The sequence below is a fragment of the Gopherus flavomarginatus genome, chromosome 14, assembly GCF_025201925.1.
Source record: "Gopherus flavomarginatus isolate rGopFla2 chromosome 14, rGopFla2.mat.asm, whole genome shotgun sequence".
NCBI lineage: Eukaryota > Metazoa > Chordata > Testudines > Testudinidae > Gopherus > Gopherus flavomarginatus.
In genome coordinates this window covers 34,446,529-34,463,880 of record NC_066630.1, presented here as the reverse complement: position 1 = coordinate 34,463,880, position 17,352 = coordinate 34,446,529, and the positions used below count along the sequence as shown (strand labels likewise).

Below are 17,352 nucleotides of genomic sequence, written 5' to 3'. Positions count from 1 at the left end.
ACACTGATTCCCACTGGGAAAAGCATGCCAGCTAATATTTTTTAAACCAGCCCCCTCACTTGGAAAGGGGTGGCTTTTACCCTGATCCTGAGAAGCTGACATATAGATGCTAAACTAGATCCTAGTGACATGGCCTCTGTGGCTGGAATGTACTGTATGAGCACTACTCCATGAGCTTGGATTTAATTACATGAATAGCTGCAGTGTTTCAGCTAGTGTCACTCCTATAAATACTTATTATTCCCAGCCTCCTTGCCCATGGAGTCCAATTTTTTTAGATGGCCCACTGGTTCTTGGACGCTGCTCTGTTTCCTACTGATGCAGGAATGCCAGGCTTGGCCAAAACATCTATTTTAAGAAAGGTGCATTCTGCCAAGTGTCTTGATCTTTTTTTATCTAGATACACGGTCAACTGGACTACAGATACAGTGTGACACTGGAAACTTACAGCACTGTGACCTCTGTGCAGACAATGAAATTCAAGTGAAGCCAGGAACCAATGACAGGACAATCAAATTATCCCAAAGGCTCCAGAAGCCAGCATGGGAGTGTGCACAGACCTTCCCCACAGCACAGCGGTGCTCTGTGGCTCTGGCCTCTGTTGTCCAGACACTGCAGAGGCCTCTCTACTGATCTGTGCAGGGTGACGAGCAAGGGATGGAGGAGCAGTGGCTGGGCAGAAGAGATACAGATCACTTCCTTGGCCAAGACCCACAGAAACTGCCCAGAAAAGGAAGCATAGACTAGCGCTGTATTACTACCCCCCAGAGTACCCTGCATGGTGAGAATAGCTTTTAAGGAGGATCCCAGAAGAAACCATAGTAGGGGGTAGGGAATATGCTGTGCAACTAATCTTATCAGAGCTATGCTCTCAGGGTCTCTAGGGGGCCATACACAGATGGCCTTGGCCCGCCACAGATCCCTGGGGACCAGTGGGGATTGGGCCCTGTGATGCATCAGAACCCCTGAGCCTTCTGCCCCATACATATTAATTGGGATATAGTGTTGTTTACTCATACTATAGCTTTGTGGAAGATAGGTGTATACTGTTAACCCCTGATTGTCTGAGTTTCTGTGCATCCTATTTCCATAGGTGCTAGATCTAGGGGTGCTGTTGCACCCCCTGGCTTGAAGTGGTTTTCATCCTATAAGGGTTTACAGTTTGGTTCAAATGGCACAGTCAACCTGTGGAACTCCTTGCCTGAGGAGGTTGTGAAGGCTAGGGTTATAACAGGGTTTAAAAGAGAACTAGATACATTCCTGGAGGTTAAATCATTTAATAGCTATTAGCCAGAATGGGTAAGGAATGGTGTCCCTAGCCTCTGTTTGTCAGAGGTTGGAGATGGATGGCAGGAGAGAGATCATTTGATCATTACCTGTTAGGTTCACTCCCTCTGGGGCACCTGGCATTGCCCACTGTTGACAGACAGGATACTGGGCTGGACGGACCTTTGGTCTGACCCCGTATAACCATGCTTATGTTCTCTTGGCACCCCTACTACACAAACTGTTCCAGCACCCCTGTCCATTTCCATAGACTTCAGTGAAGTGGAGAACGAGACAGACAGACAGACAGACACACACACACACACACACACCCTCACCACACCACCCACCATCCATTTGAGGAAATTGATTTGTAGAAGGCCCTGAAAGTAGCAGCAAAAGTGCAGGTCATCTGTGCGTAGTTGGGAGCAAGGTGTGTGAAGCCCACATGCTGTGCTCTGTGGGGACTCCCTTCACCCCAGCCACAGAGGTCTGCTGTAGTGCAAACTGGGTAGAGTGAGACAAGACCAGTGAATCAATACATGCCCTGGCAAAGCCAAGATAGGACTAATAGTGGTCACTGAGCAGCTCTCCAAGCTGGCAAGGGATTCCCTGTCTGCTAGACTCCTGCAAAACTCCTTTGTACACAGCTGACTTACTGAGCTGAGCACAGGACCTATGCAGGGGCGGGGGAAAAGACAGGGGCAAGATTGCTTTCTTTTCAGGGTGCTTTATAACTTCATGAAAATTATCAATACCTTCTCCATTTGTTGCTTTTCATCTCATTTGACTAAGGGAGACTCGAAGTCAAACCACCAAGAGCAGTGCTTCCCTTTTGATAATTTGTAGTTTGTAAATCTTTAGTAAGTTCCTGGACCCTAGCAGTAATCCTTGTGAGGAATGGTTCGCATAACTCCTGACGTATGTGTCATGCCCGCTGGGTCATTGACTCAGCTACAGCTCAAATAAGTGAGCTCACTTGAGTAAGTTTGAAATTATTTTATTTAAACATGTTACACTACAGAATTAACACAGCTAACTTAGAAAAAACAAAAAATGGTTTCCAGAGTGCTGTACAACACTGCTAAGAGACAGCAGCAATGTGTGTTCTCCCTAAACTGGCCTTGCTTAAAAACTTCTGGGACCAGGCAGTTACAAACAAACACTTTCTCTGTGTGCGTAACTTTTCTGAGAGACTTGCTGGCATTGTGTGCACTTAGTGAAGCAGCAGACTATTCCAGATAAGCAGCTATGTGAAAGGATTACGCACATCAACTTTCATATACAGTAAAGTGGCCTCTTTGGGACTCATTCTGCACATCTTGCCGTGTCACCAGAAGTTTTGCCCCACTAAGCAGAGCCGAGTCAGGCCTTATATGGAGAACACAATTGGCCCTGACCCTATAATCTCTCTGCATGTGGAACTCCCATTGAAATCCATATATAGGGGCCTTGCAGGATCAGGGCCATTGTTCAAATGCAGGTAGATCTTGTTACACAGTTATCCAGAAATCTAGAGTGAACATGTTCTTCCTGTATTAATCTAGGCTCTCTTCTACATTATGAAAAATTCAAATTAAAAAAAACTAAATCAAATAAAGCAATTTAATAATTAAAAGCAATTGTGCAATTCTTCTCTTTCAAGAACAATTTGTGGAATGCCAGTTCTGATTTACAGAACAAGTTTTCTGAAATATCATCCTCTACTGGGAATTCGTACTACAATATGTAATGTAAAGCTTCATGGTAAAACAGTCAATTCCATTGAGTAGGATGAATTCACAGGATCATACATGGGCAAAGTATTAATCAGTTCTCACAAACCAATGATAATGCCTCTTTAGGGATGCCAAAACTAACGTATGAAGAGGTCTCTAAGAATGCAACATGGTTACAGTCTTTATCCTTCTGCCTTCTAGCTCTTTAAAGATTGTGCACTCAACATGAGTAAGTTTGTACCATTATTTGAAAAGGAGTCTTCCTAAGACAGATACACAAGTGTGCTGTATCCAAGGATATGACATACAGAACATGGTGGTGGTGCTCGTTGCAGGAGGAGATAACTGTTACAGCGGCCCTCTAGGCAATGCTTTTAGGACAATTTCTAATTGCAGAACTTTGGTTTAAGTCCACAGAACGCTTGCAGCACAGCTTTCAATGGACTTTCACATAGCAAGACCACCACAGAGCTGTGCCACATAACACATGAAACAGCAACAACTTTGTGTTGTGTAGTGTTACCAGTATTTGTCCAGTAACATTCAAAAAAGACTACCTAAACACACGGCTTGCCAATATGGCTACCAGGAAAACAGTTAAAGGATGAAAACTCTTTTAAACCAGCGGCAAGGCATTTATATAGTGAAGCGATTGCTACTTTGCCCCCAACCATTCCAAACTAGGGTGCAAGTTCCCAATTCCCTTAGTGCAAAGCTCCACCAGGATGGGGCTGCTTCCCTTGGTTGCACTTAAATTCAACCTTTTAACAAAGTAGAAATGTTGGCAACACGGAGATCTAAATCCCAAACCATGTACTTGCTGACTTATCTTTCCCAAATGAGCCCACTGAGAGTTTAGTGACTCGGCACTGTCCTGGAGAGCACCGCAGAGGAAAGTGTACATGTTAAATGCTTTATTTCTCAAAGAAAATAGGAATCACCTGTTTGAACCCTTTTGGCTTAGGGCAGTTTTTGCTTGTTAAGGAGGATTTTTGTTTGCTTTCTTTAACAAAGAGCTGGCAACAGCCAGAGCCCCTCCCTGCACAAAACGCACAAAGTTGTCCCCAGCTAATGGTCCCACAGCATAAAGCCCTTTCTCCTGAACACATTCGTAGGTAAATGGGTCAACGTTGATGGGGTTCCTCTTGGAGTTGACTGGCTGCTCATTGTCAATTGCCAAGTCAATGCCATTATTTGGTAAGAAGGAGAGGTTGGGGTTTGAGCCAATGAGAACAAAAGCCATAGAAATGTTAAAGACTTTCTGGTGACCACTCTTATCCTGGAAGATACACTTCTTGTCCTCTGTAAAGGACAGGACATGATGTTCAGGAAGGCTGACGTAACATTCATATGGCCCAGGACATGCAACTGACTGTTCTTTCATCATCTGGTGGACTTTGTGGTACTCCGGATACATCATTTTGGGGAGCTGATTGAAGATGAGGCCTGGATCGTTGACCCTTCTGCGAAAGGCATGGATCACTGGGATGTTGCAATGGTGAGCAAAGAGAATTGCATCAGCAGCTGTCAGCCCGGCACCTACAATCAAGACTGGATCTGATGTCATGCCAACCCTCTTGTTCTTCACTGCTTCTTCAAGGGCAGAGAGTTTGTGATGGACAAAAGGAAGGTCCTCTCCATTAACTCCAAGCTTGGATGGACTGTCATATGTTCCTGTGGCTAAAACCACATTCTCTGCATAGATGGAGAAGGGTTGCTGACAACCATTAGTGTTTTTTATGAATCCATCCACCTGGAAGAGATTCCCACTAGCAATCTGGTCATCTTTCTCAGGGAAATCCCAGAAGGAGTGACTGTTCCTCTCAGGATCCTGCTGTGCATAGCTGAAGTTTACATCTGGGCTCACTTTCCTCACAGATGTCACAACAGTCCCACAGATAAAATTCTGCTGCAGCCCTTTCTTTGCCACATAATGTTGGTAATATTGAGCAATGTCTTCTGCTGTGGCTCTGTTATTCCTGAGGCCCCTGTAACAGGATATTATAAATGATGGTTGAACAGTGAAATTCAGAGGCTTCTCCCTCCTTTGCTGCATGTATTGAAGGACTATCTACCCTGGCACTAATGGAGAAACTGGGCCTGCATTCTCTTCTCCCTAGTTTTACAACAGAGTAATTCAATTGATTTCAGTGGAATCACTCCTAATACACAAGTCTGAACAGTCAGGCTCACTGACTATCAGGAAAAAAATGGAAGAGGCAATATTGTCTGGTATGAAAACCCTACAAAAACTTTAGCAACATATTTATCCTTTACTACCCTTCCTATCACTTCCATTTTATTTTTTTCTGGTGGGCTTTTCTAGACTTAGAACATAAATGCTATAGACCTAGCAAAAGCAAAAGTAGCCTCAGTATTTGCAATCTACCATCTGAATGATTACACTGTATACTCTGTCCTCACTGTATCTCTGATTAGAATACTTGTAAACATGGAACAATACAAATATATAAATGGGCTACACCATCCAAACATTATGGTTTCCACACATATTAATTTAATTTTTTAAATGTAACTGCTGGCCACATTCTGTTACCCCAGTGCACATTCAGAACTAACTTCTCTGTGGTCCATGCAATTAGTGCTGGTGCTGTAAATTCAGAGTGAGTACCAAATAGATGTTTGGGGGCAGGGGGGGAGGAGATTTCTTCCATTCACTGAAACTGGCCATAATAGGTAGCCAGCTGGACTTCATGCCGGGTATTTCCAAATAGCCAAAGGATTTTTGGGAAAAGTAATGTCACCTCAGTCTCCTCACCTTCTCTTTTTCCTCATCCAGTCTTTGAACTGAAGGTCTGGAAGCCCCATCCATTCTCCTTGGCTCAGAGTGATCATAGATCCCTCAATTAACTGAAAGAACAAACAGCGAAGGAGTTAAGCAACCGAAAAATGAAAGGAATTAAGCACTAATGGAACAGGAACACTGTTCTGTTAAGTTCCAGTAAATCACACTTTAGTGTAGCCAAGGGACCTCAGTGGATCCAGATGTTTGTATGGAACAAACGGCAGTAGTGGGCTGGGAGGGCAAATCTCTCCTGCATATTCAAACTAGCTCACTTTTTGATGGGTGTAAAAGCAGAGCTCTGCTGGATCCTGCTTGTCTGGCTGATTAGCTTGTTCAGCCCTTTACATCTTTAATCATGATACTGACTATTCTGTAATACACATTTCATAAGCCTAAGCATTCATGTCTACATACATGCCAGGCACCCCCAGGAGGGTTTCTGCCAAGGATCAGATGGGGAATGGCTCTGTTGGTCTCATGCCACCAAGTGAGGACAGATTCTGCAGTTCCACCAAAGTCTGTATCTGGACGAAGCAGAGTATCAAAAAGAAGAGCCACGGGGCTCTGGGATCGTCCCTCCAAACCTTCAGACAGGTACTCCAGATCCTAAAAGACAGGGCAGATACTTAGAGCCTGCATCTTATACATAGCACATGAGATCACTTCAAAATGCAACAGTAATGTAATATCACTAGGCGCTAAGAAGATCTGAACTTCACTTAGTAAGAACAAGGCCTATGTGTCACATAAGCCCTGTCTGGAGGATTTGAGCAGTGCATAGCTCTTGTGCTGGCCCTATCTACTGTGATGATTTGGGAAACAAGTCAACCAGGTGCAAGGCTTCTGTTGCCAGCATGCTCTGGGCATATGATGGTGGTGATGCGTTCCATCTACTTCTTCCTGTTAAAAGGCAAATTCATTGATACAAACCTGGTCTATAATGGGGACTTCTGGCGTTTCCTCTAGTTTCTTCTGTAGAATAGGATGAGGATGAGCAGAGCCTCTTTTGATGTAAGGGATATAACCAGACAGCAGGTAGGAAAGGCAAATTCCTGAAGGACCATTCCCTGAAAAAAAGACAATTAAAATAATATTGCATCACTGTGGTTGGAACACTAGTCCTTTGTAAAGCATCTCATCAGATATGCTGTACGGTCCAGTGGATAGACTTTGACTCAGGGAGAACCTGCATCCTAAATTCTTGCTGACCTGCGTCAGAGTGATTTGTGTATGGAAGGAAGGGGGGTTTGGACTCAAACCCCAGAAGAGTTAAGGCTTCATTCTTTCCTGCCTAAATGCAACTTGCATCACTTCATAATCTTGAAGGAAAATCAGACACTGCTATGATGTGCATTCACATGGCATAGCTAATTTCCGAGAGCTGAAGTGGTGCTGCCATACATCAGGTTCAAGTCCTTGGGGTCTACTGCTCAATTCCACTGTCTATAGTCATTCTGAAGCAAGTAGGTTACTGGAAAGAGATGTAGGATCTTTACTGCACACTTCAGGGTATTTGCTGGAGATTAACTGGTAGGGCCAAGGAATTTAGACCTAGACTCATCCCAGTTACCACTATGTGACACGGAAGATATGCAGAGCAGGGGGGTAGGCACACAATGCCTCATAGGCCAATTCTCTAATCACTTGGATACTGGTGACAGATTTGGCAGAAGACCCTGTTCTGAATAAGTCAAAGAAACTGGCCAAAGTTCCCACCTTAAATTTGGATGCTCTCTAACCTGTTGACTGATTGATTTAAATGAAGCTATATTGATTACACTAGGTCTCCAATCAGCCCTATGGGTTTAGTTCTCTCCCACCTTTGTTTTCTCTCCTTCTAGTCACTGGAAGCAAGCAGTGAGCTGGAGCCGGGGCAAAGAGCCCTCCCACCCCCACCCCCACCATCCCTCAAAATATGACACTTTGAACAAATAGCTGGATGGCTAAAACTTTCCCACCGACCACCCAACAACTGGCTTCAGAAGCTAATATACACACTCTACATCAGCGTACGGTGGAGTAGTGAGTGGAAAGTTTTCACATGGCTGTTCTCCAATAGGTTTAATATTTTACAGTGTCTAAGTAACTAGCTATCAGCCTCTACAGCTTAAAGCTTTGTTGCTCTTTAGTAACCACCATTACATAATGCAGTGTTATTAAAAACAGTCAGGGTGACACAGCAGCTTGTAACGTTCTGTGTACACTTTCATAGACTGTTGACATAATCCCTGCTCTGGGAGCAATGAACTGCTGGGAGCAAAGGCCACTTCTCAATTCTATTCCTAACACTGTTCTCACTTAGATTAGAGAAAAAGCCAAGTGCAAAACTGATGGAAATAAAAACCCAATAATTAACTTGAAACAGAACCAGGATACAAGTCATCCTTAACCCCAACAGCAGAAGAGCAAGTTATGTCAGAGTTCCTGAGCAGCATTTAACCCCAACAGCAGAAGAGCAAGTTATGTCAGAGTTCCTGAGCAGCATTTAAACATCTGGCTACATGAGGTGGAGTTATGGACAAAGCTGCGATTATAAATATGAATCTTTAAGTCCCATAAAGTAGGCCAGATACACTCCTGCCTTTGTGCTGGATCTGATCAGCTGATTGCCCTGGCATGAGGGAGCTCTCAGTTGTCACAGAACCAGTATAACCAACCCCTGGAGTACTCTCCAGCAATTTCCAGCTGGCACTGTTCCTGGGGAGCTGTTCAGAAAACCAGAGCCTCCTTTCTCCTGTGCGGGAGGGAGGCGGGGAAATTTCTGCACTGGCAACACTCAGAGTGGTCTTTAAGTTAAACTTGTTTTGGAATTGGACCCTTTAGAATTTGCCAATCCCATCCCAAGAAAAACAAGCTTCTCAATGGTCTGTCTAAAAATGTCTCTCAGGATTCAGCCCTCTAGGACAAGTGTCCACCTCACAAAACTACCATAAAAAGGATCAAGTGACACTTCTGTGGTGCATAAACCTTGTATGGGCTCACTCCACTGGGATGAATTTCATCCTGGTTTAGACGGTGGGCACGGAACAAGCCCAGCACTAGCAAAGCATTTAAGCACATTGACTTTCCTGGGAGTCAATGGGGCTCATATTTTAATTTAGCAAGGCATCTAAGCACAAGCTTGAGTGAAAAGGGAATGATTCCTTTATGCCAGAGAAGCCTCTGATCCGTCATAGCTGATAACATCACTGACACAACTGATATGAAGAGTGAACGTGTCTAACCTCAAGAGGGCATTTGAAAACAAGAAGCTCCTGTTTCTGATTCACTCACCAAACATCAAATAACTGGCTTTCTAAAACTGTAAAGAGAAGCATAACTTTTGCATTCCTACAAACAGCCGTTTTAAAAATTAAACTACTTCACATATTTTTCCACTGTGTAAACCTGAACCAAAGCCCATCTAACTCCATGTAAAAGAGTCTCAAAGACTTCAGTAGCTTTGGATCAGGCCTTAAACACATACACTCAAAAAACACTAACTTCACAAAATTAAAAGCTAGTTGACTCCTTGCCAGGTAAAATGCACAATACAATAATTTCAAACCTCCCTGAAACACCCATGAGACAAAACAGGTTCAACTGAATGTCCTAAAGGTCAGATAATTTATGGTTATTTTAAAACAGAATTATAACTTTCTAGATTCTTATTTTCGTACGTAAAACTATCCTTTCATGACTGTAGCGAAAGCTATGGGGAGATAATTCCCAGAACATTTCTAGATTTAATTAGAACCTTTGGAACAATGCATGAGGATGTCAAATATAGTCTGTTTTAGGAAGACTACAGCACTGGAGAACACTGATTACATTGCCAAAATATTATTTACCTATAACAACAATGGGAAGTGGTTTGGAATCACTTTTGTTCGGGAGTTTGTTCAACACTGGATACATCTTCACATCTGAAAGGATTCAGGACCAGACATCTACCTGTAATGACAACAACAAAAAAGGAGCAATCATTAACTATCTTTAATAACAAATACTCTCTCCTCTTCATAGCCCTCTGTATCAGCTGATCTAAAATATTATCCTCATTTTACATAAATGGAGTTAAATTTCAGCTCCCATAAAGTATAGGTGTACATTTTTTATTGGAAACCTAAGGTCAAATCCTAATCATGCCATAAAACAAAAGATGTCCTTGTCTTAGTCCTCCATGGACATTTTTGGTCCACATGACAAGTGCCAGCCTCTACTCAAGACAGGCCAAGGACCCAAATAACAGGGAATGTTGCAGGTGAGTCATAGCAAAACCTTCCCTTCTCCTATCAGCACTATACATCATGGGCTAAATTCCTGTTACAGTGACTTCAAGGGCCATTTGGTAATTTTCCAAGCTGCCGTGCTAACACAAAATATTTCTTCAATGAGGTTCTTGTGACATTCTTAGAGAAATTTGCACAATCATGCAGCACTGAGTCTTAACTTCTGCTTGAAGACTTTAAAAGCTGTTGGGGCATTTTTGAAAATGCCCCATCACATTGCTAAAGGTTTCTGAGTAATTTGAACTGCTGAAGCACTAAACCACTGGGTGCCGTCATTAACAAGCTCTTTTAAAAGCAATATCCTTGTCCTCTTCCAATGACAGGTGTTACTGTCACATTCATGGAGTGGAAACTATTTATGTCCATCTGTTATTCTGACATAGGTCCTTAACAGACTGAGATCCCATGTACATACAGAGTTCTGAATCAGAGCTTGTTAAGCCATCCAGTGATGGATAACAAACCTATCATCCAATCTCCTAGTGACTGAGTAGGAGAACAGAAGTGAGGCTGGTTGGTAAACCCTTACCTGTCCTGTCACTCTTGTCAATTTTAATTGAGCAGCACAGTGACTAGGCATGTACACTAAGTGCAAGCTAGCCACACCTAACTCACTGCTATCTTGAGGCTGCAGTGACTTTCCCACTGTAAATAAATAATTGCAAAGTTGTTTGAATGAATTTGTATGTCATCTGTACTTTCAGTGCTGCTAATCCACTGAGACCAGAAAGGATTACAAATTCACTGTAGTTACTAGGACTAGAAAAATGTTCTCCATAGAAATCTAGCTAGCCTCTAGACAATGAAAATATTAAACTAACACCTTCATAAATTATGAAAACCTATCAGAATCCATTGAATGGAATGACCTGGCTCAGTGGGGAATTCTCATCTCTTCACTGAGTGTAAAAAGATCTTTGGTAAGTGTGCTGTACATTCCCCATACCAGCTTGGCATGTCATAATGTTTGACATAATCCTCTCACCACAAATGTCATCCAACTTATGCAACAGTTCATTTAAGCTGAAGTCTGCTTCACTACTTAATGCAAGAATCTAAGTTCCCAGTACATTGATTGAGAAGCCACACAAATTTTACCTTGAAGTTTAAAAAAAAGTCTAGTACAGTAATCAAGTTTTTTGAATTTAGTCTTAGTCTTAGAGAAGCTGATATTCCTGTACTATACAATATATCCCTTTGCCATAAATGAATTGTAATATTAGTCTTTTACCTACTGCCTTTCCTCTGGCAGGATCCCGATTCATGTTGCTAATTCTCACATATACTGTGTATTGGAATAATTTGCCTCGGAAATGTAGCCAGCTCTGGGACAGAAGATGCTAACTATTCCAAAAGGGTAATATTCACCCCTGAGCAGACAGGAAGTGCAAGGCCTATGTACCATTTAAGTTGTGCATAGTCTCTTGTGCATATGTTCACCATGAAGTGAATTTCAGCCACATTGCATGAAAGATGAAGGGAAGTTAGTATCTTACTTCTGGGTGTCAAAAACCAGTTTTTAAATGCAATAGGTAGACAAACCAATGGCAAGAAGCAAGACAGCTTTGGCACTGGTAAAGGCAAAAAGTAGGCATTTCACTAACTTTTTGAAGAAGGTAACACTGGTGGGTGGCGCTCACAAGATAGCAAATGTTTTCATGCAAGGGAAAAATAGGCAAACATGCAGTTTTAGCCAGTAACACCTCCCATTTGAGCAAACAAAAGCATCATGGATCTTCTAGAAGGAACCAAGTCCCGGCTACCCTTTGCTTTGTACTGTTTCTTTTGACAGCGTTCCATCACCTGGAAATGAATGATACCAAAGAGTCCATGCTTACTTGGTCACTAGGAATTAGCACACATAGGTATCTATATTTCTGCATCAAAACTCTAGTGATATCTATTGGCCTTTAACTGTTATTAATCTACAAGTGAAAGAAACTAGATGATTTATTGTGACATTAAGTAACATTTGATCACTGCCTACTAAATGTGTGTAAGTGTTAAGCATGAAGCATCTGATGTTGAACCAGATGATCTTGTGAAAAGGCGCAGTTTGAGAGTGTGAAATTCTTCTGTATTTTTTATACTTTTGTGGGGGGTGGGGGGGTTCTTTTTATTTTGTATTTGCTTGGGGTAGAGGGAGTGTTGAGTCCTCCCCTGGAGAGGTGGGAGCCCCTCGCGGGGGAGGGGATTGCAGAGTGAGCCTGCCACACATTCACCCCACAGTGGTGGCTCCTGCTGCTCCCATCCCACATGGCTGGGCCAAGCTTCCTGCTTTGGGCATTGCAACCTGCCACACGGGGTCCCAGTGTTGTACAGGTTTGACCCAGCCAGCCCTTGTCATGATGGAGGGGCAGCCAGGCCAAACCTGAGCAATGGTTCGATCTCATGTGCCCACTCACAATGCCCAAAGCAGGGCACTGAGCCCAGCCCCACAGGACAGGTGGTGCTGGAACAGTTTGGGGATGGGAGGAGGTAAGAAGGCAGAAGCCATGTATGAGAGTTGCTATTACTAGTTCAAATCAGGGGGTGCAGCAGCATCCCTAACCCCACCAGTTCCAGCACTTATGGGTGGGACAGCTTGCTGTGCAACATGCCACCAGGTTGCAATGCCCAGAGTGGGAAACCAGACCCACCCCTGCAGGACAGGAACCACAGTAGCCACTGCTGCAAGGCAAGTTTTTCCTTTCATACTTAGGTTTTCAATTTAGTTTTGTGTTATTTTACATTTGCAAAAAACAAGAGGCTCTAACTATAGAAACCATGGAACATAACAGGTGTAAAGTCCTCAGACTTTCATCAGCCCAGGGCCTGTTTTTAATAAGTCCTCTATAAATAGGGCACGGTCACACAAAAACACTGTCATAACTTTAACTATTGCTGGACAACTGGTGTTGCTCAGATCCTAGTATGCCCAGAAGCAGCACCAACACAGACTGTGGCATGGTGAATTTCTAAGCTAAATTAACAATAAAACTTTCCTTGAAATCTAACTACAGAGACTTTCTGTCTAATTGGACACATCTTCCCTCCCACTCTGCCTCTAAATCACTTCCTCTCTTGATAGCTCACCTTAGTCCTTTCTTTTCACGTCTGTCCATGCAGCTTTTAGGCTGTGTCTCATGTTGTAGCCTTGACAAAAAGCACTGCACTATAGGCAGACGTTACCCTCCTACTCATAATGACTGTTACCTGCTGCTGAAGGATAAGGCATTCCAACCACGTGCCAGAACTAATCAGAAACAGACACATGGCTAACTCCCTGCTATGCAGCCACCTCTCTCCTGCCTCCTCAGATGCAACTGCAGGAGTTCAGCTCTAAGCAGGTGGGGTGGCTGTGTGAGACCAGGGAGCTGGAACTGCCCTTCTACACAGCAGGATATTCTCTCAGGCAGCAAAAGTTATAATGCAGCTTACATGCTTAGTGCTTGCCTGAAGAGTGGCAGTAGCTCTCGCTCCATGGCTGTTCCACACAACAGAGAGGTCCATGTTATGTTTCCCAGCAGAGCAAACCATGCACCTTCAGACTACAATGACTTTTGTTTAGATTAAGCAGGGGAAGAGGAGGAATACAAAGTCCCTAAAAGACAGCAGTGTGTATTTCTCCAACAGTCTGCAGAAACACTGCTGGTAAAATGGCTGCACGCTCTCTGCGGATGGACAATGGACCATGAACCAGCCACTGGCTGCACAGCATAAGATAATATCATGCTGCTGCCAAGACTGCTGCTAAAGTGCTTCTTTTAGGGGACAAAGGTGGGGCAGGATGAGCCAGAACCAGCTGTGTAGTTTTGCCTCCCTCAGTAGCAGGTTGCCTTGGGCTCTAGCTGTTCTGCTCTGCTATATCCACCTCTACAGTAACAGCAGAAGCCCAGGAGCTGTGGACTACCTGTGATAAGTCAATTCTCCCTTCCATGGCTTGTGATATATAAAAGAGAAAGGATACATTTGTGGGAATTATACCCAGAGTTATTGGCAATAGTAGTAATACTGGCTACACTGTGGGGAGGTCTTAGATCCAGCCCCAGATTAGATAAAACTAGCACTAAAACAGATCAAATAAAAACCAAGTTTACCTCCTTATGCCAATTTCATTGCTGTGCATCTAGGTAAGATTGATGACTGATACTTCTGGATACTATTTCCTTATTGCATAGAGTTATACGCAAACTTATTTTCCGTCGTGGTTGTTAATAGTTATCCTAGCACAGCTCTACTGAATAAAAAATATTCCCTCCTTGCTTTAGATCTGTCACCTGTATGGTTTATAGTAATTATCTGTTCTATAAGAAGAAAGCTAACACCAGTGGGCCAAGTTCTGCACCAGTTTACACCTTTGCAAATGTGTTACATTTATTTGCATAAATGGAAAGCAGGATATAGCTCAATACATTAAATATAGAATAGAAACTGCTGAAGACACAAGAAGGAAAAACTCTCTCATGCCATTAGAGCCAAAGACAAAAATCTTTGGATCGCTCTCATTCCCTCCATTGAAATCCAGATAGCAGGTCAGATCCTACTCACCTTCACTATATGCATTGTACAAGTGCATAAGGTGTGTGAGAGTTTTCCCAGGGTTTATTCTGAACTTGCTGTGCAAGTGCAATGGGGGAAGAAGCTGATCAAATAAAAGAAACTAGGTTGTTTTCCTTTATGTAAAACAGAACACCAGTATTCAAACTCAGCCAGCACAATGATTCTGTTCATAGTATTGGCTTCTAATTTAGGATTCGACCTAAATGTTCCTCTCCCTGCAACCCACCTCCCGCCCGTCTGGAAGTGCTTTCTGTTCTATTATTACTGTGCGCCAGACTCCATCTCCTCATTGCCACCAATGTGTCTCACTGCTTAGGTAACATTACATAACTGTTCTGGCTAGGAGCAGTAACTTATCCATCTAGGGCCAAATCCTGCTCTCCTTACACATGTACTCCCATTGGACTTAAAAGGTATCACTCATGTAAAGCAAGCCAATGTGAACCCTAGTGTTTCCAGGCTGCACAACTGAAATGAATTAAAAATCCAAAGAAGGGAGAGAGAGAAAGCAGTGATCTGTTAAGCAATACGCTGGAGTAACTTTAGTAGTGAGAGCCAAGTTCTGCTGCCCCGAGCAAGCAAAGCTCCCAGAGTTAGCAGCGGGAGTCTTACTTAAGTAAGGACCATAAAATTTGGCTAGTGCAACACATGGAGAGATTTTAAGAAGTGCAGGGCAGCTGTAAATAATGTAGCAGCCTACAGGTGTTTCTGTGAGATTCAGGTGTAACAGGAGCCGCACAAGCTTGTCAGCAACACAGCAGTTTCCATCAGTTGTTGATTTCTTTTTCTCTCTGTTAATTTCACAGGCAGCTATTTGTAATGTCATTTGATTTCATTCATTTTTTTAAAACACTGAAACTTCCAGCAGTCGAGTGCAGTTTAAACTTTACTGCATCCTTCTAAAGTTTTAATAGAATCCTTCTGCTCGCGTTTCTTCTCTGTGCAAGCTCAAAAGCTTGTCTCTCAGCAAGAGAAGTTGTTCCAACAAAAGATATTACCTGACCCTCCTTGTCAGTCTTATTCTTGTGATTCTAATACAAAGCATTCCATAGACACAAATGAGGAATAATCCGGTTATGTGGTTCATTAAGCTGACACCTTCTTTCTAAAAGCATTCCATTGTGCCATTCTAGAAAGCAATGTGCTACTTATGCCTGGCTAATAAAGCTTCTTTTATTCATCTACAGTCCTCTTACCTCAGGAAATGAAGCTGATGAGAAGGAAAAAGGCTGTGTCGGTGCCTGTATTTCTAGAGAAGCAGAACACACCATGCGTCTTGACCGTATATTGCTCCCAGCTCCAAGACAGCTGTTAATATTGTAGGCAACCAGTTCTAGTTTAAGGGGGTGGGGTGGAAGCCTGGGAGGGAGGGACTAAGAAAATCCCTCATAAGCATGAGTCAGCAATACTACCTAGCTTACCCTGTTTGTGAATGAACTATGCAGAGTCACTTAGTGTTGTTAAGTTGATTGCATGAAGGAAATAAATATGGTGAAAGACAGCCTTAAAGGAACCATGCATCTATTGCTCCCATAGAAACCAAGAAACCAACACTGAATAGATTTAATTCTTTTTTATCTTTAGCTTAAGAGTCTTGTGTAAATTAAGCTGAGTTTTATTGTTGTGGTGTTTGGAGTTTTATTCTTATCTAAAACATCTGGCTGACACAGCAATAATTATTGCAATTAATAAGGGTGGCAGGATAGCACAGCATGCTTTCATTAAAACCAAAGGATCTTTTAGGACTATGTAGAGTCAGCAGTATTGTAATTACAGCTGATCAAGAAAAATGGGGGAGAGCGGGAATTGATTCTGGTTGATATTTTGAATTTCAACCATATTTTATTGTAAGAAGCTGGCTAGTGCATATTACATACACACCACTGTCCCCTAGTGAAATACTGGCAAACCAGGGATCCAGCTTTTCATCCAGATGCATGTATTCTGCAATCTGCTGAAGATCAATGCTCTCAAGACCATCATTTACAATTAGGGTTGCCAACTGTCTAATCACAGAAAACCGAACACCCTAGCCCTGACCCTTCCCTAAGGCCCTGCCCCTACCCCAGGCCCTGTGCTCTGCTCACTACATTCCCCCTTCCTCGGTGACTCACTCTCCCCCACCCTCACTGGGCTGCGGCAGGGGCTGGGGGTGTAGGCTCTGGGATGGGGCCAGGAATGAGGGGTTTGGGATGCAGGAGGGGGCTCTGGGTTTGGGGGGGCTCATAGCTGGGGCAGGGGGTTGGGGTGCAGGAGGGGGCTCCAGGCTGGGGCCAAGGGATTAGGAGTGTGGGAGAGTGCTGCAGGTTGAGGCAGGAGGTTGGGGTGTAGGAGGGGGGAGGGCTCTGGGGTGGGGTCAGGGATGGGAGGTTCAGGGTGTGGGAGGGGGCTCTGGGTTGGGGTGTAGGAGGGGGTGAGGACTCTGTGCTGGGGATGTGGGCTCTGGGATTTGGCCAGGGATGAGGGACTTGGGGTGCAGGAGGGGGCTCTGGGTTTCAGGGGGGGCTCTGGGCTAAGGCAGGGGCTTGGGCATGGGCTTACCTCAGATGGCTCCCAGTCAGTGGTGCAGCGGGGCTAAGGCAGGCTCCCTGCCTCTCCTGATACCGCATTGCACATGCCCCGGAAGCAGCCAGCAGGTCCGATGCTAGTAGCTGGGAGAAGGCAGGGCTTATGGCAAACTGCCAAATTGAAGAGCGAGAGCTGACTTGGATATACTGCGGGGTGAGGTCAGTTGCTCCCCTCGGTGGAC

At 43.7% G+C, this 17,352-nt stretch overlaps 1 protein-coding gene across 4 annotated transcripts; it reads right to left on the bottom strand.

Moving 5' to 3' along the window:
* Positions 1-2,250: 2,250 nt before the first annotated feature.
* OSGIN1 (oxidative stress induced growth inhibitor 1) lies at positions 2,251-15,931 on the bottom strand. 4 transcript variants are annotated; one of them, XM_050922718.1, is made up of 7 exons: positions 15,800-15,931; positions 11,666-11,864; positions 9,621-9,723; positions 6,721-6,857; positions 6,205-6,396; positions 5,764-5,855; positions 2,251-4,972 (listed from the first exon to the last, which is right to left on the bottom strand). In XM_050922718.1, the coding sequence occupies exons 3-7, from the start codon at positions 9,685-9,687 to the stop codon at positions 3,964-3,966; spliced, it is 1,497 nt and encodes a 498-aa protein (XP_050778675.1). In that variant the 5' UTR covers positions 9,688-9,723; positions 11,666-11,864; positions 15,800-15,931; the 3' UTR covers positions 2,251-3,963. The 4 variants fall into 4 exon arrangements, with proteins under 4 accessions (XP_050778675.1, XP_050778674.1, XP_050778677.1 ...); XM_050922717.1 differs by lacking the exon at positions 11,666-11,864 and having other exon boundaries at positions 15,800-15,930; XM_050922720.1 differs by lacking the exons at positions 11,666-11,864; positions 15,800-15,931 and adding an exon at positions 14,592-14,880.
* Positions 15,932-17,352: the final 1,421 nt, after the last annotated feature.